Source organism: Lagenorhynchus albirostris, chromosome 5 (assembly GCF_949774975.1).
Source record: "Lagenorhynchus albirostris chromosome 5, mLagAlb1.1, whole genome shotgun sequence".
Lineage (NCBI taxonomy): Eukaryota > Metazoa > Chordata > Mammalia > Artiodactyla > Delphinidae > Lagenorhynchus > Lagenorhynchus albirostris.
Genome location: NC_083099.1, coordinates 41,718,881 through 41,745,931, shown reverse-complemented (window position 1 = coordinate 41,745,931; position 27,051 = coordinate 41,718,881). Strand labels below are relative to the sequence as shown.

The window sequence follows — 27,051 nt, the reverse complement described above, 5'->3', positions numbered from 1 at the left end:
CTCCCGCTTTCCGCTGCGCCTCCCGAACGCACGTCACTCCTTCCAGTCCAAGCCCCGAAGCCGGGCCCCCAGAGAGCAGAGACCCCTGCCAGGGTAGGGAGCTCGGTTGAGAGGAGGGGATTGTCCCGACCCGAGATGGAGCAGAGGCGCAGATCCCACTTCCTGTAAAGCCAGCGGAACTCGCAAAGAGTGCTCTGGAAGAGAAGGTTCACCGAAGAAGAAAAGAACGTACTTTAAGTGGGCTTCGACCCCGGACCCCAGACGTCTGGGGTGGGCCGCACATGAGCAAACCAACTCGTTCCCTGGCGTCTCCTTCCCCTTCCCGCCTCTAATTCTCTTTCGCTTCCTCTCCGTTGCTCCGGGGGCACGTGGTCTCTCCCGCCTCTGCCCCCGCCGCGCCCCTCCCCTCCGGGGCCAGGCCCCGGCCCCGGCCCCGGCCCCTTCCTCCCAGCGTCGCCCGCTTTCCCTTTCCGTTCGCTCTTCCGCCCCCGCTCTCCATCGTTCTTTCTGATTGGTTGAACGCACCGGAGTCTGGTTGGCCAATCGGCGAGCTGGGCTGGCGGCGATGGGCGTGGCCGCGGCGCCGGGGCCCTCAGATCGAGGCTTCCTCCCCCTCGCAGCCGGCAGCACATTCCGCCGCCGTTGCCGCCGCCCGGCCCGGCAGTTGTCTTAGCGGGAGCTGCGGTCGCGCTGGGGTTAGGGCGGGGGGGGGGGAGGGAAACGGGCGGGGAGACGAGGAGAAGGCCGCGGCGGAGGCAGGTGAGAGGAGGAAGGAAGCGACGCCGCGGCGGGCACAGCAGCTCAGGCGGCGGCCCGGTTCCTGGGAGTGTCGGTGCGGCGTGGTGGTTGGGGCGGATCCCGCGGGGCCCGGGCGGGGGAAGGAGTCACCGGCCCGGCCATGGCGGACAACGAGAAACTGGACAACCAACGGCTCAAGAATTTCAAGAACAAAGGCCGCGACTTGGAGGTAAACTCGGGGGCGCCGGAGGGGTGGGGGCTGTGGGCCTCGGGTCGATCTACGCTGGGACTCGGAGTGTGGGGAGTAGGGGCGGGAGCCGCCGCCGGGCCGCGGGGGAATGGCGCTGGGGGCCGGCCCGTCCGTGACGCCTGTGCTAACGCGCCGGGAAGTTTGTGTCGGGCCTGGTCCGCCTCCGCCGGGGAGCGAGGTGCCGGGGTACCGCCGACGCGGCCTAGGCCTGCCCCGAGGAGCCGGCCCGGCTCGGGTGCGAGGGGCTGGGCCGCGCGGCGGGGAGGCCGGGCGCGGCGAGTGCGGAGGAGGCGTGTGTGTGCCGCGCTGCCAGGGCCGGCCTGCGGCTCCCATCCCGGTAGCGGCGGAGATTCCGGCTCTCGTTCCCCCACCGACGTCGGGCGCCGCGGGCAGGAGGGCGGTGGGAGGTGGAGGGGGGGACTAGCGTGTGGCGACCGAGTGAGTCTCGGAACTTCCTCAGTGAGGCCCGAGTCGTCTCCACTTAAAGGCATTTTCTTTGGTCTTCCCGACTCCCGCTTTACCCCTGCCTCCCCCCAGTATTCCAAACTACAGGAGTCAACTTCTCCGTTGAAAAAAAACACCCCCGGCGTGAGAGGCCATCCTGGTGATGCTAACAGTGCCTTCCAGCGGCCTGTGTTTTACTATGGATGTAGCTGATTCAAGATGTGGCTCACGGTGTGCCCTCTTCCAGGCAAAGGATACCCCTTATTTCAGCTTGTTCACAAATCTCTTTACCCCCTCCTGAGAGACCACCAGCTGCGTTCTTACATATAGAGTCCAAAGGGTTATACAAAGCTGTCATCCTCTAGTCTGCAGTATCCTTTCCCTCCACCTGCCGGTGGTGGTGGTAGCGGGGGATGGGGTGGGCCGTGGAGTGGCACCATCACGTTTTATTATTTGAAAAGGGTGAAAAGCAACCTTCATTATCTTAAGTAACAGCTGCCCCTGAGGTTCTTAGGCTACATAAGGTGTGTGGGTTAAGCACACACCCACATCACAGATTTTTAATAGAAGACTTCTTCCCTTCAGGTTTAGGCGTCTAGGTAAATAGGGGTTTTTGTTTGTTTCTGTTTTCCATTCTGCATCTGAATCAGGAGGTTAGCTTTTAAGAGAAAGTGGTCAAGTAGTATTTTTTATGTTGTTTCTTTGTACTTTTTTATACTGAGATCTTCAAGTTCCCATCTTCTGTTTCTGAACTTTGAGCATTTGCTTGACTTGAGATAGTAACTGTCTTTTGGACTTTCCACAAAGCCATTTACTTTCCAAGGCAGTTAGTGCTGTCTTAGTGGGTTTCCTAGTTTGAGGGACTATTTCCTAGTTGAAGTGAAATTTCAGCATCTTTATTGAGATAATTCATATGCTATAGAAATTGCCATTTAAATGTAGAACTTATGACTTTTATTAAGTTTACCTAGTTGTGTAATGATGTGATTAAACATTTTTTTGACCAGTATTAATATTTAAAATGAGGGAAAAAATCACAAATTACAAAAGCTAAAAACATAAATACCACAAAGTTACAAACGTCCAGAGAAATAGCAGTTGACAGTCCTTCTGATCCTTTTCCCCTCTACATTTCTGGCTGCGCTTTTTTTTTTTTTTTTAACATCTTCGCTGAGATGTAATTCAGATACCATACAGTTCACCCATTTGAAGTGGCTTTTGATGTTTTCACATAGTTGTGCAGCCATCAGTATGGTCAGTCTTAGGACATTTTCATCACCCCCAAAAGAAACCCAAACTCACTAGCAGTCACTCTTTGTCTTTTTAGATATGCCTATTCTGGATATTTCATATAAATGGAGTTATACAATATGTGATCTTTTGTGACTTGCTTCTTTCAGGTAGCATAATGTTTTCAAGGTTCATACACTCTGTAACTAGAATGTATTAGTGCTTCATTCGTTTTTATAGCTGAATATTCCAGTGTGTGGATATACTACATTTTGTTTATTCATTCATCATTTGATAGACTTTTGCATTGTTTCCACTTTTTAACTACGCATAATGCTGCTCTGAACATTCATCTACACATTTTTGTGTAGACCTGTGTTTTCATTTCTCTTTGCTTATACACCTAGGTGTGGAATTAGTGGGTCATATGGTAACTTTATTTATTTATTAAACATCTTTATTGGAGTATAATTGCTTTACAATGTTGTGTTAGTTTCTGCTGTATAACAAAGTGAATCGGCTATATGTATACATATATCCCCATATCCCCTCCCTCTTGCATCTCCCTCCCACCCTCCCTATCCCACCCCTCTAGGTCGTCACAAAACACCTATGGTAACTTTATGTGGAGTTGCCAAACTATTTTCAGGTGATCCTTATTTTTTGAATTGATGTTTCCCCTTACTGTGTATCTCTTATTATTTTAGTCAAAATAAGATTGTGTTGATTCTATATTAGAACAATATTATGATATGTGACTTTTTAAAAAATAATTATAAATACACATTAGGTAAAATTTTTTTGAGAAGTTCATTGTGCCTTATGGGCATCCTTGTGACTTTGATAACCCTGTGTGTGCATTAGGAATATGAATATTTTCACATTTCCACATAAGGAAATGGAATATGACTTTAAGGGAAAGTCATACTCTCTCCTCACTTGTGATTTATTCTGTCACATATGCCTGCAATGAGATAGAAACATCTAGTGTTTCTTCTAGAAGGCCTATTTTGTGTATCTATTCATACATATATGCCTGTGTCCCTCAAAATACTAATTATGCCCATTTCCTCCTCCCTCAAAATATGGTTTCTGTATTGTGCTACAACAAATTCTAAGAAAATATTGCTTTTTGGTTGATCTTACAGTGACATGTTTCATTGGAAGGTCTTTGAAAAGAAGTATGGACCAGTGCTGTCCAGTGAAATTTTATTTAATCCGGTGTATCCAAAATACCATTTCAACATGTAATCAGTGTAAAAAAATTTAATGAGATGTTTCATGTTCTTCTTTTCATACTAGTCTTCAAAATCTGGTCTGTCTTTTACACTTACAGTGTATCTCAATTTGGGCTAGCTACATTTCAGGTTCTTAATAGCTGCATATGGCTAGTGGCTACCTTATTGGATAGCACGGATATAGAGGATAGCATGAGATAATTAGAACATTTCTTGGTTTGATCTAACATTGTTTGATTCCAAATTATGATGAGTACAGAGTCTTAAGAGTTTAGTTTAATCTAATCTCTTAACTGTGTGTGACTTTGGGAGAATCAGTTAGTCTTAGGGTTCTTTTATCTGTAAAACTAGAGGTCCTTGACATCTGCTTCATGAGTGTTGTGAAGATTAATAGGTTAATGTTAGGAAGATGCCTGGCAATTCTCTGAGCATTTATCACCTTCAGCTTTTCTTAGGGGGAGGAAGGAGATTTAATAGGATTCAGTGGAACTGATTCTCTAACTCCCTTATTTGCAGTTGGCTCTTTGTTTTTTCTCTTTGTGCATATATAAGTTATGTTGAACTTAAAATTAATGGGAACATTTTTAATGTAGAGAGATGTAATTGCTCATTGAAGGGCAGTTTGGTCACAGGGAATTAGTGACCCTTGTAAAGTCAGAATTTCTAAGTGTTGGAATTGAAACTGATACCATAGCCTTCAGTCTGATAGTTATTCCTGTGTTAACATTCTACCATTCTGGCTCCTCCAAAATATGGTCATGCTAACTTCTTGAAAGATAAAAGCATTAAAGAAGTTATATGTCAGTATCCATTTAAAATAACTTGTAGGAACTGTCAGATGACATTCAGGGTGTGGTTCCTTTTGTGCAGTGTGGTAGAGGATCATCATTATTAGTTTGAGATAGTAACCATAGCTGGGTATGCACAGTGCAACACAGGAAATGGGTAGTGACCAAATTTCAAATTAAAAAAATGTGTCAGAATAAAGCAAATTAATCTCATCTAGCTTATGTTTTAAAAGTAGAGGGGGAATTCTCTCATAGACTTAATAATAAACCTGCATAATTTTTATAGAAGTTCTGAGGTTATCCAGGATTGAATAGAGCATAAGTTATGTTAGAAAAATAATTAGATCTTATGAAAACACTACTTTAAGAAAAATACCCTAAAAAATAAAAGAATACTAAAATGCTACATAATTGGAAACTTGTCATTGTCCACAGAGCATCAAATATGAAGTCAGCTTGAACTTCAGGAAAAAATAGTTGCTTGGTTGGCAAGAGTTTAATAAATTGATCAGCTGTTTTATTGTTTAGAAATGGCCTTGGTGATTTATTAAACTGTACAGGGTGAAAAACATTGTTAAGCTATTAAGTCTTGTTAACTTTTAGAGACTGACCTCTCTCATCACAAATCTTGGAACATATTTACTATACTTAAAATAACCACTGTCTAATTTTTCATATAATAGTCCAAGCATGTGACAATATGAAATATCTGATAGAAATATAGTTGGGAATTAAATAATTGTTTTTGTGCTTCCTTTCAGCTTTCCTAGTTTATGAGGCAACCCATTTCAGAATTGCTTCATTGATAATTTTCTTAGAGATATCAAGATGTCATTTTTCATAGAGACTAGTATGTCACATGTGCATGTAACAAGATTGGGAAGAGTTGTAGGAGTGATTTAGCTTTAAAAGAATGAAACAACTTTAGGAAAAATGTGTAGGTAATTTTTAAACATTGATCTCTTATATCTGATAGTGGTTGTGGGTCCTTAAGATATTTTTAAATGTTTGCTGGAGCAGCATTCATCTACTTGAGGCCTATAATGGTGAAATGAGAGCGTGTCAAGTCTAACCTTGAACAATGATTGTGGTACTCACTGGTTTAGTTTTGGAACAGAGCAGAAGTCTGATTAAAGGGAACTAACTTCTTGAGCATCTACTGTATTTGCTTTTAATTGTATTCTCATTTCTCTCAGTCATGTAAGTAGGAAGTATTATTATGTAAAGAAAAAAATTCTAGAGTTAAGTGACATAATAGCATAACATTCAAGGGAATGGTCTTAACTCAGGAATGTCAAAGTGAAGTCAATACTATTTGTACTGTACTATATTACCTCCCTTTAACTTCTCTCAGCCTTAATACAGATCTCAAAGTTGATTAAAAGGCTATATGTGAAAGCACCTAGCATAGTACATGGGGTATAATAGGCATTCAGTAAGTGTTGTTTCCTTTTTTTTTTTAAACCAGAGATCTTTTTGGAAATTGTGTTTTATTTGTGGACTTTAAACTAGAGAACACAATCTATTTACTTACTGTGCTTTCCATTTAGGTTTAATAAGACAGGGATGAGGGAGACTCCTTTCTTCCACAGATAAAATGAAAACAATCTTTATATTGGCACCTACTAAATAAGGATAATATATATGTGCTTGTTATGGTCTTAGTTCAGAAATTTTCAGAGCTTTGGGGCTCAAGACCCATTTATACGGTTAAAAATAAGGACCCTCAAAAAGCTTTATTTGGGGGACTTCCCTGGTGGCACAGTGGTTAAGAGTCCGCCTGCCAATGCAGGGGACACGGGTTCGAGCCCTGGTCCGGGAAGATCCCACATGCCACGGAGCAACAAAGCCCGTGCACCACAGCTACTGAGCCTGTGCTCTAGAGCCTGCGAGCCACAACTACTGAGCCTGCGTGCCACAACTAATGAAGCCTGTGTGCCTAGAGCCCATGCTCTGCAACAAGAGAAGCCACCGCAGTGAGAAGCCCATGCACCACAACGAAGGGTAGCCCCTGCTGGCTGCAACTAGAGAAAGCCCACATGCAGCAATGAAGACGCAATGCAGCCAAAAGTAAATAAATGTATTTAAAAAAAAATTTTTTAAAAAGCTTTGTTTGGGAGTTTCTATTAATATCAATTTTTACCATTTTAGAAACTAAAAGTAAGAATTTTAAAAAATATTAACTCAAAAATAACACTAATAAAGCTGTTTTTTTAAAAAATTTATTTATTTATTTATTTATTTATGGCTGCTTTGGGTCTTCGTTGCTGTGCGCGCATGGCGAGTAGGGGCTACTCTTTGTTGTGGTGTGTGGGCTTCTCATTGCGGTGGCTTCTCATTGTGGAGCATGGGCTCTATGCACACAGGCTTCAGTAGTTGTGGCACACGGGCTCAGTAGTTGTGGCTCGCGAGCTCTAGAGCACAGACTCAGTAGTTGTGGTGCACGGGCTTAATTGTAGCACAGCATGTGGGATCTTCCCAGATCAGGGCTCGAACTCATGTCCCCTGCCTTGGCAGGTGATTCTTAACCACTGCGTTACCAGGGAGGTCCCAAAGCTGTTTCATATAAACATAAATTTCTAACCGAAGATAACTTATTTTTCAAAACCCAAAAAATTTGGTGAGAAGAGTGGCCATGTTTAACATTTTTTTGAGTCTCTTTAATGTTTGGCTCAAGTAAAGAGCTGAGTTCTCATATCTGTTTCTTTTTTTTTTCTTTTTTAGATGTATTTCATTTACTTATTTTTTGGCTGCGTTGGGTCTTCTGTTGCTGTGTACGAGCTTTCTCTAGTTCCCGCGAGCGGGGGCTACTCTTCATTGTAGTGCGAGGGCTTCTCATTGCAGTGGCTTCTCCTGTTGCGGAGTACAGGCTCCAGGCACACAGGCTTCAGTAGTTGTGGCACACGGGCTTTGTTGCTATGCGGCATGTGGAATCTTCCCGGACCAGGGCTCGAACCTGTGTCCCCTGCATTGGCAGGCGGATTCTTAACCACTGTGCCACCAGGGAAGCCCCCTCATATCATATCTATTTCTGAATTCAATCTTTTGGTATGTTCTTTTGGTTGAAGTATATGAGGAACATCCAATTTCACACAGTAGGCAGCTGGAAAAGGGAGGAACGTTTAATAGCCTTTTCAGATAATTAAGGAAATTATTCTTTGATATACCATATCATACCATATATACCAAAACTCCAGAAATAACACTTTCTTAAAAGTTAGTTGCATTGTGGAATCTGAAGCCATATTAGTAAACTTTTCTTACTTTGTTACATTAAAATTCATTGGTCTGTCTTGCACTTGGACATGGCTGATTTTGTAACATCATGTATTGGTCATTTGGAAAATATTAGTTCACTGAGTTGTGTAGATCTTCCGAATGCTGACACATTTATTTTACAATGAAAATTCACAATTATTAGCATTGCCACGTAGCTCATCAGAAAAATCTTAAATATTGGTAATCTGTCAAGCTCACAGTGGTAGATACAAGTTTTCCAAAATTCTTATCTTCACTTGAAAGCTCAAATTTTGTCATTAGCAAGAAATACTTTAAGTTGTTTTCCTTGAAGCCATAAGTTCACTTTGCTCATTTTTGTGAAAACATCTGCCAGACACTTTCTGAATAGCCATAATTTGTCTCTCAGTTGTTCTTTCAAGTAAAAGTGATGTTCCATGAAAAAAGTGGCTAGTTCAATTAGCAACTTAAACAGTCCCACAAATACTTTTTCCTGAAACAGTCATCCTGCTGCAGAAGGGGGTATGCTGTAGAAATGGTTTATGTGTAATCCCCATTTCATCACAAAATTTTAGAAAGAAAAGGCCTTTTTTTTTTTTTTTTTGTGGTACGCAGGCCTCTCACTGCTGTGGCCTCTCCCGTTGTGGAGCACAGGCTCTGGATGCGCAGGCTCAGCGGCCATGGCTCACGGGCCCAGCCGCTCCGCGGCACGTGGGATCTTCCCGGACCCAGGGCACGAACCCGTGTCCCCTGCATCGGCAGGTGGACTCTCAACCACTGTGCCACCAGGGAAGCCCAAAAGGCCGGTTTTTAATAAAAGTAATTTTTTTACTGTTTCATCAAGGACATTATTCTTTTTTTTTAACATTTTTTTCTCTTTTTAAAAAATTTATTTTGTTTATTTTTGGCTGCGTTGGGTCTTTGTTGCTGTGCATGGGCTTTCTCTAGTTGCAGTGAGCGGCAGCTACTTTTCGTTGCGGTGCGTGGGATTCTCATTGCAGTGACTTCTCTTGTTGTGGAGCATGGGCTCTAGGTGCATGAGCATCAGTAGTTGTGGCACGCGGGCTCTAGAGCACAGGCTCAATAGTTGTGGCGCACGGGCTTAGTTGCTTTGCGGGATGTGGGATCTTCCCGGACCAGGGCTTGAACCCGTGTCCCCTGCATTGGCAGGAGGATTCTTAACCACTACACCACCAGGGAAGCCCCTCATCAAGGACATTCTTCAGTGAACAGTCTTTTTTTCTTTTTAACTGAAACACAATGACTATTATTACAGCTTGGTGACATTGCCTTAATTCATGGTAAAGCACCAGCGGCTTTACCCATTGCAGTGCAGTACAGTGCAAATGTTAACATAATAAAAAAAAATTAGTAGTAGTAATTTAAGAAAATAGTTTTGACCTTGTGGACCCTCTGAAAAGGTCTCAGTGTCCCCACAGGGGCCCACTGACCACACTTTGAGAATCACTGTCTGTGTTGTTATTGTTGCTTCTGTTATAGGTGATTGTCACTTTTAATTAATAAAAGACTCTTGAAGGGCTTTACAGTATCACAGTTAAATAACATGGACTATGGAGTCACACCTGGATTTGAACCCTAGTTCCTCTATTTAATAGTTATGGAAGTTAACTTAATCTCTTTAAACTACTTAAATGCTTAATAGTGCATGGCATATAGTGCAGGTAGAGTGAATGGTGGCTGTTTTTATTTCTACCAACTTGCTTCATCATACATTACATCCAAATAACCCCCTGTGTTCCCTGTCAGATTAACATTTTGTTTGCAGTTCCTTTTGTACCACTGTGCACCGTAATTCACATCACATCACATGAATTGGAGAAGGCTTCTTTTTCCCTTCATTAGCACTCAAGTGAAAGCCTACTTTCTCCTGCATGCTTAACGAAATTGTCACAAAATTACCAGTTTCTGACTTCATTTCTCTAATCCTGTGTTGTAAGTAGGTTAGTAAATACTTTATGAAGATTTTGTAACTGTTGTCCTGTAAGACTGTAAATTTAACCAGAAAATAGCTCTGATTCACATTATTTGGTACACGTAATGAAAAGTGGTTTAAGGCCATAGACATTTACTGGTACTACAAGATTAGCTTGATTATTTACAATGCTAAACTGTTTTCTGTTACTGTTTATTTACTGTTAGGACAAAATTTGATTAGCTATCACTTTTACCCTAAATTTAACTTACATTGAACTTAATGTAAATTACATTTTCAATAATGGTGTATTTTGGTAAACCTGAAATTTCTTTAAATTTGCATTAACAAAAGTCAGAATCCTAAGATAATGTGGTGTTTCATAATTTGGTGATAGACATATTTTTAATATTAGAAAGCAAATTATGTTCTGTCTCAGTTTCTAGTTCTTTAAATGAAAGCTTTAGTTGCCCAGTATCTACTCGTAATACTTGTTTCAGTTTTTACAGCATGTATGGTTCCTTAAAGTAAGTGTTATGTGAATTTAGTTACAGTAGTTGTATCCTGAAGGCCCTACAGCTAGTCTCTACCTGGTTGTATTAAATGACCCTAACCTTTTTGCCACCCATCCTGCCTATTCCCCTGTTCCTCTTTAGCCACTTTCAGCTGTTGCAGGTCCAGAAAAGAAAAAAGCAAAATAAAGTCTTAAGATTTTTGAATAATTGTTACATTACTCTTGGTTCTTTAGTAATTATGAAACCCAATATTTTCTGTCTTTGTTTAGAATAGTGGCTTTAAATACCATAAACTTTTTCCATAATGTTGATATTAAAAGTTAGGTCTGATAGCTTTAGGCTGAAAGAGCTGATTTTTTAATATTATACAGTTTTGTTTTGGGGAATAGAAACCCAGCTAAAATTAGTTAAAGCAAAGTGGGGGAATCTGGCTCTCATAACCCAGTAAGTTCAAAGACATAGCTCACATTATAAGAGTTCTAATGAAAGTCTAGGGAGGACTCTGATTGATCAAGATTTGATTGCATACTTACGCCTGAATTAATCACTGTGGGCAGAGGAATGTGGTTCTGTGATTGGCCAGCACAAAGTCATGTGCCATAGGCCAGCTATTTGTGTGTGGGGGTTGCTTTTGTTGGGGGAGGGTGTTGGTACCTCCACTTAAAACACAGGTTTCTCAAAAGAATGAGGGGTCTGTCTGTTAGAGTAAGAAGAACGGAAGAAAAAGCCTATTGAAGACAAAAGTATAAAGCACTACCATCCAATACAGATGTAGAATGGTTTCTTATTTTGCCTTTGACTATTATGTAGAGGTGTTCACAGGTATAGCTACAGAATTGAGTTCATTGTTGATCAACTGTTTTCTCAAACGTCTTATATCAGAGTCTTCACACTTTTTTCTCTTAATGTCTTGAATAAGTTTTCCCAATTCCCTTTTGTTCTCCAGCTTTAAAATGGTATTGTCTTTAAATTATGACAAAGCTTATTTAGGACCAATAAACAAATAAAATGTATGATCCAACAGCATTAGTCATTAAGCTGAAAACCATAATGAGATACCACTTCACACCTACTAGCATAGCTGTAAGCAAAAAGATAGACAATAACAGGTGTTGATGAGGATGTGGAGAAAGTGGAACCCTCATATATGGCTGATGAGAATGTAAAATGGTGCAGCCACTTTGGAATGCAGTTTGGCAGTTCCTTAAAAAGTTAAAGGGTTAATATGTGACCCAGCAGTTCCACTCCTAGGTATAAAACCCAAAAGAATTGAAAACAAGTGTCTGCACAAAAACTTGTACATGAATGTTCATAGTAGCATTATCTAAAATAGGCAAAACATGGAAACAACCCAAATGTCCATCAACTGATGAATTGATAAACAAAACCTGGATATGCATACAGTGGAATATTATTCTACCATAAAAAGGAATGAAGTACTGCTACATGCTACTACATGGATGAACCTTGAAAAAATGCTAAGAAGCCAGTCACAAAAGTTCACATATTCTGTAATTACATTTATACGAAATGTCCAGGATAGGCAAATCCAAAGAGACAAAGTTGATCAGTGGTTGCCAAGGCCTTGGGACGAGGGGCACATGGGGACTGGCTGCTAATAGGTATAGGGCTTTTTGTGGTGAAGAATATGATCTGGAATTGGATGGTGGTGATTGATGTGCAACTTTGTGAATATACTAAAAATGACAGAATTTTACACTTTAAATGAGTGAATTGTATAGTATGTGAATTATATCTCACTAAAGTTGTAGCTTAATTAAGAGAAATAAGTAGGGCTTGTGGCAACTTTCTACTACCTAAGGGTCACAGGTGAACTCTTGGCAGCTCTTTTTCACTCACTTTTCATCTATCCTTCCCTGTATTGAATTCATTTGTTCAGCAAGTAATTACTCAGTTTCTGTGTCTGAGCTTCTGTTGTAAGCAGTGAGGCTAGAGCAATGAATAACACAGGCTAAATTCCTATTCTCATCGTTTTACATTCTAGAAGGTCAAGATTTCTCAGATCCCTGCTGTAAACTGACCCTGTGGTAATATTTAACCACTGTGAGCTAGTGTTGTAGTAGATCCCTTATCTTTCTTTCCTAAAGTCAAATTTATAATAAATAACATACCTTAAATTTGAAAGGAAAGGATATCCTAAATGTTTGGCATCCAATAACTCTTTCCTTAAGATTTGTGGAAAAGGTTGATTATTAGAATGAGAAGACCTAGGATTGCATCTCATCAGCTATATGCCATCAGGAAAGCTTTATAATAATTTTTTTAGCCTCAATTTCTGTAAAATTAAAATCCCACTTTAGTGGATACTTTCTTTGATTAAGCTTTTAAAAATGCAAGGAATAGGGACTTCCTTGGTGGTCCAGTGGTTAGGACTTGGCGCTTTCACTGCAGAGAGGCCTGGGTTCAGTCCCTGGTCGGGGAATTAAGATCCCACAAGCTGCGCTACGTGGCCCCCCCAAAAAAAAAAAAGAGAGAGAGAATGCAAGGAACACCCTTATTCAGACTATGTCAAATAAGGGTGGGGTGTTAGGAACATTAAGGAACCAGTTCTCACATTATCCCAGATATTTCAGGTAGGAGTATCTTGGTAGGAATTCATGGATCTTTGCTCTACTGCTCTGCCAGCCACTAATTCAGCTACTAAATTTTATTTTTCCTGGGTACTGACTCTCTTAGTCTTTATATAATTTTCGTGTTGAATTACTGAGAGAATCTGCTTATGCTGATAAGCTCTGCCCAAACTGAGGCAGATTGTTTTTACTGCTGGCCTGTTCATGGATTGGCTTTTCCCCTTCACCTCCTCCACCAGTCAGCTGTGGTGTGGGGAGGGGGGGTGTCACATAAGTAACATCCTTTGCTGGCTTTGCAGCAACATCCCTGGAAAGAGAAGTTTCTCTATGATAAGGTTGTAAGTATGACGTTATTTAGTCAATGTCACTCCATTCTTTCTTTTCTGTTCGCTTTGTACTCACTGTTAAAATCTGGGGCAAATCATTATTACCTCATCTCTACAGTGGTTGCCTTATTTCTGCTATTGCTCTGCTCTAATTCATAAAATAACCAGCGTGGTTCTTTTAAAAAATAAGTAAATCATATCAACGCTCCTCCTCTGCTTCAGTTGCATCCCACCACATTTAGCTTTCAAACTCCTTACTGAGACCTTTAAGGCCTTGCCAAATCTTGTCCCTGTCTCCTTCTCCTACCTCTCTCACTTATTATCTCCTTTATACTATGCTCTCACTCATCTTCTTTTAATTCCTCTAACTCTAACACATTAATAGCCCTCTCCAGGCCTTTCACACATGCTGCTCTGTCAGAATGTCCTTCCCGCTCCCTTTATCTTCATCCCCTTTCCTTCGCCTGCCTGGTTATTTCTCATCTTTTGAATCTTCAATATCATTTACTTAGAGGCCATCCCTGAAGAGGCTAGTTGAAAGTTAAATCCCCCTGTTGTTTTCCTTGAGAATACGTATCATAATTTGTTAGTGTATTTACTCAATGTTAAATTCTCCCATCAGACTATAAGCTCCCTGAGAGTATGAACCTTGTCTATTTTGTATACCACTCTATTCTTAATTCTTGTCACAGAGCCTGGCAGATAAGTGGCACTTAAATAAATACTTGTGGAAATCAAATGCAACTTTAAAAAAGAAAAAAAAAAAGAGAGTCATGTACTCTGATTAGAATTAGTGACTAAATCAAATTTTTCAAATCAAGTTAATTTTTCTCTCTTTTTAAAAATATTTATTTATTTTGGCTGCACTGGATCTTCGTTGCGGCACGTGGGATCTACATTGCAGCATGTGGGCTTCTTAGTTGCGGCATGCCGGCTTCTTAGTTGTGGCATGCATGTAGAATCTAGTTCCCAGACCAGAGATCAAACCTGGCCCCCCTGTATTGGGAGCTCAGAGTCTTACCCACTGGACCACCAGGAAAGTCCCAAGTTAATTTTTTTCTCTTGAAATGGTAATGGCATGGTAATTGTAGAAATTTTTTAGAAAAATGGAAAAATAAAATAATCCTCCATAATCTTACTGCTGTTAATCTTTTGGAATGTTTCCTTTTTCTTGTGTACATTTTGAAATATATTTGGACTTAATTTGGGTTCTAATGAGAATAACTCATAGTAGAATATAGCAGAGTTTCTTAAGTTTGGCACTATTGACATCTTGGGCCAGATAATTCTTTGTTGTGGGAAACTTCCCTTTGTGTTGTAGGATGTTTAGTAGCATCCCTTGCCTCTGCCCATTTGATTCCAGTAGCATGTCTGTCCCCTTCCCCCCAAGTTGTAAAAACCAAAATTGTCTCCAGAAATTACCAAATGTCCCCTGAGTGGCAAAATCACCCTGGGTGAGAACCATTGGGACGCAGTCTTGTGGGATATAAAATTAACCAACACTAACAAGGAACAACCTGAAAAGGAAATTGAGAGGCATACCCATTTACAGTAACATCAAAAGGAATATAATACTTAGGAATAAAACTAACCAATGAGAAGAAAAACTTTTACACTGAAAACTGTAAAATGTTGCTGAAAGAAATTAAAGGGGACACAAATAAATGGAAAGACATACTGTGTTCATGGATAGAAAGACTTATTATTGTTAAATGTCTGTACTACCCAAAGTGATCTACAGATTTAATGCAAATCTACGGATTTATCAAAATCTCAGTGGTATTATTTGTAGAAATAGAAAAATCCATCTAAAATTCATGTGGAATCTCAATGGGCCCCAAATAGTCAAAAGTAATCTTGAAAAAGAAGATAAAGTTGGAGGTCTCATACTTCCTGATTTTAAAACTTAGTACAAAGCTACAGTAATGAAAACTGTGATACTTGCATAAAGTCAGACATATAGACCAATGGAATAGAATGGGGAGCCCAGAAATAAACCCTAGCATGTATGGGCAAATTATTTTTGGTGAGAGTGCCAAGACCATTCAGTGGTAAAAGGACAGTCTTTTCAACAAATGGTGCTGGGAATATTTGATATCCACAAGCAAAAGAATGAAGTTGGACCCTAACCTAATACCATATACAAAAATTAACTCAAAATGTATCAAGAGCCTAAATATAAGACACAACAATAAAACTCTTAAGAAGAAAACGTAGGACAAAGGCTTCATGACATGAAACTAGCAGTGATTTCTTGGATATGACACCAAAAGCATAGGTGACAAAAGAGAAAATAGGTAAATTGGACTACATCAAACGTTAAGATTTCTGTACATAAAAGGACCCAGTCAACATTGTGAAAAGGCAACTGGCGGAATGGGAGAAAATACTTGCACATCTAATATGTGGTTAACATCCAGAATATATAAAGAACTCCTACAACTCAATAACAAAAAAATAAACCTCTATTTTAAAATGGGCAAAGGATTTGAATAAACATATCTCCAAAGAAGTTATACAAGTGGCCAACAAGCATATGAAAAGGTGTTCAACATTACTAGTTATTGAGGAAATGCAGATCAGAACCACAATGGGATACTACCTCATACCCATTAGAATGACTACTGAAAAAACAAAATCAAAAAAAAAAAAAAAAACGACCCCAGAAAATAACAAGCGTTTATGAAGATGTGGAGAAATTGGTACCATGGTACACTGTTGGTGAGAATGCAAAATTTTTCAGCCACTATGGAAAATGGTATGGTGATTCCTCAAAAAATTAAAAATAGAATTACCATATGACCCAGCAACTCCACTCCTGGGTTCGGAATATACCCAAAAGAATTGAAAAGGACTTGAAAGAGGTATTTGTACCCTTAATAGTCATAGCAGCATTATCTGCAGTAGTCAAAAGGTGGAAGCAAGCCAAGTGTCCTTCAGTGGGTGAATGGACAAATAAAATGTGGTATATGCATGCAATGGAATATTCTGACTTAAGAAGAAAGGAAATTCTGGCACATTACAATGTGGGTGAAACTTGAAGCCATTATGCTAAGTCACAAAAAGCAAAAATTGTACAATTCCACCTATATTAGGTACCTAGAATAGCAAAATTCATAGAAACAGAAAGTAGTGTAATGGTTGCCCCGGGGGAAGGGGAAATAGGGAGTTGATGTTTAATAGGTTATAGGGTTTCAGTTTATTGAGATGAAAAGAGTTTTGGACATTGGGTGCACAAAAATGCAAATGTACTGAACTCTTCACTTAAGAATTATTACGATGGCAAATTTTACATTTTTTAATAAAAATTTTTTAGTTAGAAATGGTTATGATAGTATGTTTTATGTCGTGTATTTTACCACAGTTTAAAAAAAGAAAAGAAAAAACACTTGACAACCAATGTTAGTGAGGATGTGGAGCAAGGGGAAGTCTCATTCATTGCTGGTGGGAATACAAATTGGTACAGCCACGTTGAAAGGCAGTTTGGCAAGGTTTCTTACTCTTACCATACAATTCATTAATCACACTCTTTGGTTTTTATGCAAATGAAGGTAAGTAAACTATGATACATTGAGACAATGGAATATTATTCAGCACTAAGAAAAAATGTTCTATCAAACTATTAAAAGACATGGAAGAAGCTTAAATATATACTACTAAATGAAAGATGCCAATCTAAAAAGGCCACCTCCTGTATGATTCCAGCTATATGACATTCTGGAAAAGGCAAAAGTGTAGAGACAGTGAAAGATCAGTGGTTTCCAGAGACTGTAGGCAGAGTACAGAGGATTTTTAGGGCAGTGAAACTAATCTGTATGATACTATAATAATGGTAGATACATGTTATTTTACATTTGTCAAAACCTGTAGAATGTACCCTAATGTAAACGATGGACTTTGGGTGATAGTGATGTGTCATAGGTTTGTCATTTGTAACAAAGGTACCACACTAGTACAGAATGTTGATAGTGGAGGAGGGGCGAGGAATACATGGGAACTCTGTACTTTCTGTTCAGTTTTTCTGTGGGCTTAAAACTGCTCTAAAGTTTACTTTTCAAAAAGGTGTGTATGGCATGATATTATTCATATTAAATGTTAAATGTATTAAAACTATTACAGATGTGTTGATATACAGTCAAAACACTCATGAGAATTCAGAAAAATGGTTGCTTCTGGGAAGGCAAAAGGGGAAAGGGAGTGGAGAGGGTTGAGGTTGGAATGAGGTTTCAGCAGTATCTGTAATACTTAGAAATTCTTATTTCTTTAAAAAATAAAGCAAATGGGACAAAATAGTGATATTTATTGATACATGAGTATCTTATGATTTTCTCTACTTTTTTGTATATTTGACATTTCAAAAAATAATTTCATACTTATAGAAGTGGTTAATTTGGGAATATATATGTTGAAATGTAGTCTACTTCATTGACTGCATTGATGGAGGGGGAACCATTATTTACACAAATTTAGTCTTGTCCTGAAATATACGACCTACTCAGAAATAAGACTGCTTGTAGAGTGGCTTAAGGGAACAGGGAAGGGCTAGAGAGTGGGGTTTGTTTTCATTTGGAGAAATCTGTGTTGTGTAGATAACAGAGCTCACCTTTGGTTCTGTAACTTATTCAGGTACAGTACTGTAGCACAGTAAATAACATGTGGGTTAGAAGCTTTGAGTCTTGGGTAGTATTTTTCAGCTTATGAAGTGTCCAAGGATGGGAATAAACGGTAACAGAAACAGACCAGAATTCATAGTAGATTTGGGGTGAGGGTATTGTTTCTGTGATGACAAGCCATATTAAATTATAAAGTAAATATACAGTAATCTGATGGTTCTCAGTCCTCATCTTATTTGACCTGTCAGTACCATTTGACATAGTTAATTATGTATTCTTCCTTGAAAAGTAATTTTTTTTAACTTGATTCCAGCTTTGCACAGATTCCTATTGTCTTCTGTCTCACTGTTACTTCTTAGTTCTCTGCCCCTTAATATTTAAAGTGCCTGAAGTTATGCTCACTCTGTAGATAATCTTATCAAATCATCTGGTTTTAAATGCGATTTATACACAGCCAGCTTTCTAAGTTGATATTTTTAGTCCTAACCTCTTCCTTGAAACCTAGGCTCAAACTGACGTCTTGACTCATTTTGATTCATTATAATTACATTAAACTTAGCATGTTCAAAAGTCATATTACTCCCCAAACCTGCTCATCATTCAGCCTGCCCCATCTCAGTAAATGGTAGTTACATCTTTCACTTAACTTGGACCAAAAACCTTCCATTCCTCATTGTTTCCTCTCTTTCACAGTCTTATCTAGCCCATTAATTAGCACATTTTGTAGATTCAATCTTCAGAATATATCAATCTTCAGAATCTGCATCTCATTATGTCCCCTGCTATCACTCTGCTCCAAACTATTATCTCTAATTTGGACTACTACAGTTATGTTGTATTCCCAACACAGCAGCTGGAATGATTCTGTTTTAAGTCAGAGTATGATGTCTCATTTGCTCAGAACCCATCAGTGGCTTTCTATCGCACTAAGAGTAAATGCCAAAATCTTTACAGTGGCCATCCATTTCCTTCTCCTCTGTTCATTGCATGTCAGCCACCTGGACTCTGCCTTTCCTCTTCTCTTATGTCTGGTCCTTTTTTACTTGCTAATTCCTCTGCCTTGAATACTTTCTGCCAAATTACCAGCATGGCTTGCTTACTTATCTTAAGGTCTTTACTTAAAAATATCCCTCTTCTTGGGACTTTCCTGGTGGTTCAGTGGTTAAGACTCCGTGCTCCCAATGCAGCGGCCCCAGGTTCAATCCCTGGTCAGGGAACTAGATCCTGCACGCTGCAACTAAGACCTGGAGGAGCCAAATAAATAAATATTTTTTAAACATTTTTTTTAAAGTTAAAAAAAATCCACTTTCTTGGCTTTATATTTTTTCTAATATTTGTCACTATCTAACATACTATATATTTTAGGTTTTTTTTTTTTTTTTTTTTTTTTTTTTAAACAGTACGCGGCCTCTGACTGTTGTGGCCTCTCCCGTTGCGGAGCACAGGCTCTGGACGCGCAGGCTCAGCGGCCATGGCTCACGGGCCCAGCCGCTCTGCGGCATGTGGGATCCTCCCGGACCAGGGCACGAACCTGTGTCCCCTGCATCGGCAGGCGGACTCTCAACCACTGTGCCATCAGGGAAGCCCTGTATTTTAGTTTTATTTATTGTCTTTCCCCACACTAGGTTCTGTGAAGTCAGAGATTTTTATCCTTTTGTTCCCTGCTGTGTCCTTAACACTGAGAACAGTTTATGGTATATAATGATCAGTAAACATTTGTTGGGTGAATTACTGGCTTTTTGTGTAGATGTACACATCTGTTTAGTATGTGAGCATAATTAGAGTTAATGCTTCTCAAATGGTGTTTTAGTAAAGCAATTCAGTGATTTACCTTTTAATGAAGTTTTTCTGTTGCCATTGTGAAAGTCTTTGAACATAAGTTCACAAAGAAAAATAAATATTTTGAAAATACTGAGGAAAAAGAAGGAAAAGTGGCTTATTTGAAGAGATATGCAACAGAAGGAGACCTAGAATGAAAAGGTAGTATGGTCTAGTATAAAGAACATTGGTCTGGGGCCAGGATAATCTGAGCCTTGGACAAGTCACTATAAAATGAGATAGTTTAAATGATTTCTATTTTTTCCAGTTTACAAAATCCTACAATGATATTTGTGTAGATTTTTCTGTAACAAAACCATGAATTTGAATTGATTATATTCATAAAAAGTACATACAAGGAAAATATTCCTTAATCTCCTGCCTTTCATGTTTTATTTTAATCTGATCTTGTTTTGTAAATGGAAAAAATAATTGGTTTTCTCATGTGAGAATGCACCAAATAAACAGAGATAGCAGATTTCTTTAGCAGTGTTGATTTGGGTTCTGTTGACTTCCTTAACTTGGTTGAATCTCATTTGGTTTCTTGTTCTTCGTAATTTTTCCCAATGTCTTTCCCGTATGTTTTCTTCAACTTGTTATTCAGTCAGTTCCTGAAATTGTATTTCTTCTATGAAGTACTCAAAACCTTTGAAGAGAAATGATCACTCTTGCCAGGATTTGATCAGTCTCATTCTAAAAGAGAAGGGAGTACCTTCCCTTTTGCTCATATAAAATTCAAACATGCATTGTTTGGTATAACAGGTGTCTCTATGTGTTGTCCTTAATCACTTTCTATGTGATTCTGAAAGTTCACCTTGCAGCATTTCCCATCTTTGAGAGGGTTGGTTATGTGTCTCACCAAACTTATGGTCATTTCTTAACCTTTTTTCTTTCCCTACCAAACACCTCCTCCTTGCCAGCAGCACGCATGCACAGACACACATACACACAGAGTTCATTTGTTTGGTAATGATCTCTGTTACCAAATCTATTGAAAGCTCAATGATTTCCATGTCCTTTTGGCATTTGCAGCATAATTTAAGGCCAGAAAAAAACCTGCAAAATGTGAAAACACAGAGCAGCTATGCCAGAGCCATACAATATCTTTTCATTGTTTACAATCTTGAGCTATGGCTTTCTCAGTATTCTTAGCATAGAAGTTATTGCCATGGGTAGTAACTTGTACTAATGGCAATTTTAAATATTTTTGTGACTTTGTTTTTTGAAGTTGATAACATTGATAAAATTTTTGAGACATAAAAGATGTTAGAATCCCTTCACTCTACAGATGAAGGAATTAATGCCCATAAACATGGTAACTTGACTAAGATTACAGTAATAAAAGGTAGAGCTGGGACTAGTAGCCATATACCAGTAGTTTAGCCATATGGTAGTACCCATCTTGGGGGAGACATGTATGTATTCTGTATTTTCTCCTCTGTTATGTGTGTGTGTATATACACCTCTTGTACAATATAAGTGAATATAGAAAACTTAGGAAATTTAACTTTTTCCTTTTCTTCTTACCTTTGTTTTCTAACTTTTCCAAATAGATATGTATAACTTTTGAATTTAATGTATTTCCCTATTGTTTGAATATTGATTAGATAGTGAAACTCTACTGTAATGCCATTCCTTAGAGTTAACAAACTTAACAGTTTCTAACATTTTTGTGATTTTTATCTTTTTTTTTTAATTTATTTTTTGGCTGCATTGGGTTTTCGTTGCTGTGTGTGGGCTTTCTCTAGTTGAAGTGAGCAGGGACTACTCTTCATTGCAGTGTGCGGGCTTCTTATTGTGGTGGCTTCTCTCGTTGCGGAGCACGGGCCCTAGAGCACGTGGGCTTCAGTAGTTGTAGCTCATGGGCTCTAAAGTGCAGGGTCGGTAGTTGTGGCGCACGGGCTTAGTTGCTCCACGACATGTGGGATCTTCCTGGACCAGGGCTTGAACCTGTGTCCCCAGCATTGGCAGGCAGACTCTTAACCACTGTGCCACCAGGGAAGTCCCTTTGTGATTTTTAAAAAAGTACATTCATGTAATTTAATAATTTTAATAAGTTAAATTTCAATGCTTATAATTTACATGTGGATTATTTTAAAGTATGGTATCTGTAGATTCGAAGTATTTCTTAAAACTTGTCCAAAAGCTTGCCAAGGTTAAATCTGGCCTCCTACAGTGAATTTACTTTTTTTTTTTTTTTTTTTTTTTTTTTGCGGTATGTGGGCTTCTCACTGTCGTGGCCTCTCTCGTTGCGGGGCACAGGCTCCGGACACGCAGGCCCAGTGGCCATGGCTCACGGGCCTAGCCACTCCGCGGCATGTGGGATCTTCCCGGACCAGGGCATGAACCCGTGTCCCCTGCATCGGCAGGTGGACTCTCAACCACTGTGCCACCAGGGAAGCCCGTGAATTTACTTTTAAACTTCTCTTATACTCAACCTCCATTCATCTTTTTACTTGTCAGAGATAAGAACTTGATTCTACTTATGAAGACTTTTGTCTATCACTAGTAGTGCTAATTAGAACTTTTCTCTCCTACTGCTGCTATTAATAAATATTATTGCTGAGAAATAAATCCACAGTTTGAGCAAGCATATAACATTAAGCATTTAACATTAAGCATTTTTTTTTATTGTCATAAATGTGAAGTTGGAATTTATTTGCTAATCACCTGCAATTTAACAACATATATGCTATTTGGCAAAGGCATAAATAAGCACCATAATGACTGCTGCTGGAGAGATCAACAAGTGGAGATGAGAGGAGGGAGAAATAGGTAAAGAATGGGAAAACAGACTTTTATAGATATTTATTTTTAGCATTTGGTTTACCATATTTATTGGATTAAACAGCTGTTGTACTTATGTTTAGGATGCAATGGTTATATAGGTTGAAAACACTAGTAACTCACTTTTAATTGTCTCTTTTTGTATATGTTCTATCTGCTACCTGAAATGCCTGTCTCTAACTGAATTTCCATTCAGTCTTAAAGATTCAGCTTATATTTCATCAGCTTATATTTCATCTTTATTACATAGTCTCTCTGCTGTTAAGATTAGTATGCACATTATAACACATTACATATATTTAAATGAATAAAGTCAAGTAACATATTTGGAATGGTGTTTGACACCCAGTGTTTGCTAGGTGTTAGACCTTATTACTATTTTATTAAATTGTATTTTTTTGTCATAAGAGTACTACCTCCTTAAGGCCATGGATATGCTATTCTGGTCCATCCTTGTATTTCTTATGATTGGCAAGTAGGTATTGCCAATATAATAAATATTTGAATACCTGAGTGTGTGCTTTTTAGCAGGCTGTAAGTAGTAATACAGTAGTAATCCACATTGAGGGGAGGATTTGTGTGTGTGTGTGTGTGTGTGTGTGTGTGTGTAACTTTTTAAAAACTGCTTTATTGGGATATAGTTTACTTTGCATAAAATTCACACATTTTAAGTATACAATTAAATGATTTTTAGCCAATTTTCAGAGTTGTGGTAATATTACTAAATACCAATTTTAAAATATAGCTCATCACTTCACAAAAGGTCTTATGCCTGATAAATTTTTTTATTCTTTTGCTTTTTTGTGCTATTACCCAAGTATCAGTATTCCTAAGGTAAAAATGACAGGCTGGATGAAATAAAATCAAAGTATTATATCCCTTACCTTTGAATGACTAACTTTAGAATTTTCTTTAAATGTTTTTCTCTAGTAAGACTTACTGAGTCCTTACTGATCTAAACCCTAACTTTTTACTCAAGAAAATTTAAACCATTCAGTTTCATACAGTATATTATTACATCATCATATCTTAATAGTTTCTAAAGTTTTAAAGAAAACAGTATATTATATGGATAAAAAGTGACTTAGAAATTAACTAGCCATAAGTTGGAAAGAAAGTACTCTACTTTTCACCCCATTGGAGCAGAGAAAGTAATCCCTAGAACCTAGCGCAGTAATGGATACATAGTAATTATTTGTTAATTTTAAAAACTACATAACTATTAAATGGAAATGCCATTCTGTGTTCTGTAAGATTCACTTGTTTGAATTTTTTGACAATTTCTTGTTCCCTTTTGCCTGAGTTTAGAACTTTGAAGCTGTATCACAAGCAAAGAAATGTAAAAATTCTGGATGATCAGAGCAGCCTGAACTCTACTGTTTATTGGGGGTGGGGGGCTGGAGGCGGGCACCCTCTATAGCCTTTGTTTTTTAGATAGTCTTTGGCCTATAAATAAGCCTTTGGCTAGTTTGGCAGCCTTTTGGAATTCTGATTGACAGCTTACTGTATCAGTTAAGTCATGCGAATCCAGAACTATTATATTTGTATGTAGTATGTAAAAACCCAGCTCTTTAAGATAAGTTAAGATTTAGAAAAAGAAGTCTTGTGTATCCCTTTCATGAGACCTCAGAGAAATAAAAGTCCTTCTTGATTCGAGATGGGGTTGTGATTTGAAAATGTCTAAATATCTAATACCACTTTTAAGACACTTTGTTTTTTGCAATAAAAAACATGGGTAAATGCTGCCAGGTTGTTGTGTAGGATATCTTTCTATCTAACTATTTCATTCAATCTTCTCTTTACCTTGGAGGTAACAGCTTTCTCTCAAGAGAAGAAACTCTTTCTTGCTCTATTGTAAAGAGGTTGTCAGTTCTTTTATTTTGCAAATGTTTCTGTGGAGAGTAATAGCCCAAAGCTTATGTCACAGCAACTACAGTGCTAAATTGTTTTGACAAATCCTTTATTAAGAGTTTCAAATTATCAGAAACTAATTTAATAAGTAAGATGTACAAAAATGGGGAAAAATGTGTGTAAATAAATATTTAGGTCAATATATAGCAGTTGTTTAGGATTTATTAATAGTTTGCTTTATTAAGAAGTTAAAGCCCATTCATTGTACATTAATCCTACTTTTTTAGATGGGATTACAGACTAGACTAGAAATAATCTCTGTCCCTCAAAAGTCTACCTTTTTACTGAACAAATCTTTTAAGTAGTACATTTTGCAGATTTTATTTTCTGTGAGAAACAGGACATAGTTTTATGTTATTGTTTATTTGAGTTATTTATTGTTTTTGTATTGTGATACAGCGAAAGCGCATTGTCTTGATAATAGTACTCTATATTGTACAAGAACCATAGGCTCTAAAATTGGCTTGAACTCTATTTGACTTTAAGACTTGTGGAGACAATATGGCATAGTGGTTAATTGGCTTTGTATGAGACTCTGAATTCTAATCCTGGCTGTCCCACTTCTAGCCATGTAGCCTTGGCCAAGTAGTTTAACTTCTCTAAACCTCAGTGTCCTCACTTGTAAAAGTAAAAATATTTCTTCTTACTTCTTAAAGGCTGTAATGATTAAACTATGGTGAATATTGAAACTCTTGTAATACTTGTCTACTTATTTTTATTCATTTTGCAGCCTATCTTATTAGTATTTTTTAATTGTCTTGGTATTTTTATTTTATTTTAATATTTATTTATTTATTTAGGCTGCACCGGGTCTTAGTTGCAACATCAGCCTTCTTAGTTGCAGCATGCAGGCTTCTTAGTTGCAGAATGCATGCAGGATCTGGTTCCCTGACCAGGGATCGAACCCTGGCCCCCTGCATTGGGAGTTTGGAGTCCATTTTCTTAGCAGTTGCTGTATAGTGTATTAGAAGAGGCCTTGAAGAGAGAATTTCCAGTGCATTAGAGGAATAGCAAAGTTAGTGAGGATACAGCAGAATGAATTGAGAGAGTGATAGGAGCTGAGATCTTAGAGGTGGTAACCGGGGGTGGGGGTGAGGTGGGGGGGGTGAGGTGGGAAGACTTAAGCCATTATAATGACTGGGCATTTACTCCAGAGTGGAGAGCCAGTGGATGGTTTTGAAGAGGGGAATAACATGACCTGATTGACTTTTTAGAAAGGAGTTCTAAAAAGGAGAAAGGAGTTCTTTGCTGAGTCCTTATTCCCATGGAGTCTATGGGTGGAATTCAGGAGGTCCTGGGAACTTAGAAAAAAATTAATTACATCTTTGTTTTCACTAACTTCTAACTGAAACAGTATTCCCTTCAGTTAATAATGTAGCCAATAAACCTCAGTAGTTATTAAAGTTACCTGTGATTTTTGTCACCACCAATAAAAATCAGATTATTGTTGCAAAATGTGTTTCATCTAATATCCAGTGCAATGGGCTTTCTCTAGTTGCAGCAAGCGAGGGCTACTCTTCATTGTGGTGGCTTCTCTTGTTGCGGAGCACAGGCTCTAGGCTCACAGGCTTCAGTAGTTGTGGCACGTGGGCTCTAGAATGCAGGCATAGTAGTTGTGGCACACGGGCTTAGTTGTTCCACGGCATGTGGGATCTTCCCAGACCAGGGCTCGAACCCGTGTCCACTGCATTGTCAGGCGGGTTCTTAACCACTGCACCACCAGGGAAGTCCTCTATGTTAGGTAACTTTAAAATGAGAAAAACACTTTAAAAAACAGAATGGTTACAGTATGTGGTAGAATAATTAATGTGCTTCTTAGGAAGAATGAAATAGATCTGCCTATACCACCATGGAAGATCTTTAAGATCTTTAATTAAATAAACAAAAATAAGGTGAAGATCAGAATAAATAGATAAGTGTGTCAAAATCATAGTAAATCTAACAATGTTTACCTTTAGAGAAAGAAACTGTGAATGGGCAGGAAGGTTCTCTCCCCTTCCCCCATCCCCCCTTTTTTAAAGCAGTTGCATTTACTAACCTTATACATATATTAGTTTTTAAATAGGGAGTTCATATGGGGGGTGAGATTATCTTGTATATATATTACTTTTTAAATAGGAAGTTCATATAGGGGGTGAGATTATGGGTTCTTTTATTCTTTGTACCTTTGTGTTTTTAATAATTCTTATGTTACAGTTTAAAATTTTTATGATATATCCAATATTATAGCTCCATTAATAATTTCAGTGATGTTCAGTATTTGAGAATGTGAATATGAAATGAAGATAGGAAATCATCTATATAATATAACCTTTATTATGAGTAAAATATGACTATGTATATATATGAGTAGAAGAAAAGATAAGGGGATGTACATCAAAATGTTAATATCAGTTTTCTCTGGCTGATGGAATTTGAGGTGATTTTTTTAAAAATAATTTTCTTTAATTTCTTGTAGACTATGAGAAGACAACGAAATGAAGTTGTAGTTGAATTAAGGAAGGTGAGCCTGATTAATATTGGGTACTTTCAAGCATAATTCTAACAACCTTACAGCATATAGAGAAATTAGCAAATGTATATTAATCTCAGGTGCTTAATTGGCATTTCTTTTTCTTTTGAAAATGGAAAG

The 27,051-nt window shown here is 38.4% G+C and overlaps 1 protein-coding gene across 3 annotated transcripts in view; it reads left to right on the top strand.

Annotated features, from left to right (window-relative positions):
• The first annotated feature begins 734 nt into the window (after positions 1-734).
• KPNA4 (karyopherin subunit alpha 4) overlaps positions 735-27,051 on the top strand; it is a 94,579-nt gene continuing 68,262 nt past the window's right edge. For all 3 annotated transcript variants that reach the window (XM_060149925.1, XM_060149924.1, XM_060149923.1), the window contains exons 1-2: positions 735-967; positions 26,878-26,922. In XM_060149925.1, the coding sequence (XP_060005908.1) occupies positions 899-967; positions 26,878-26,922 (114 nt within the window). In that variant the 5' untranslated portion in view covers positions 735-898. The remainder of the gene's footprint in view (positions 968-26,877; positions 26,923-27,051) is intronic.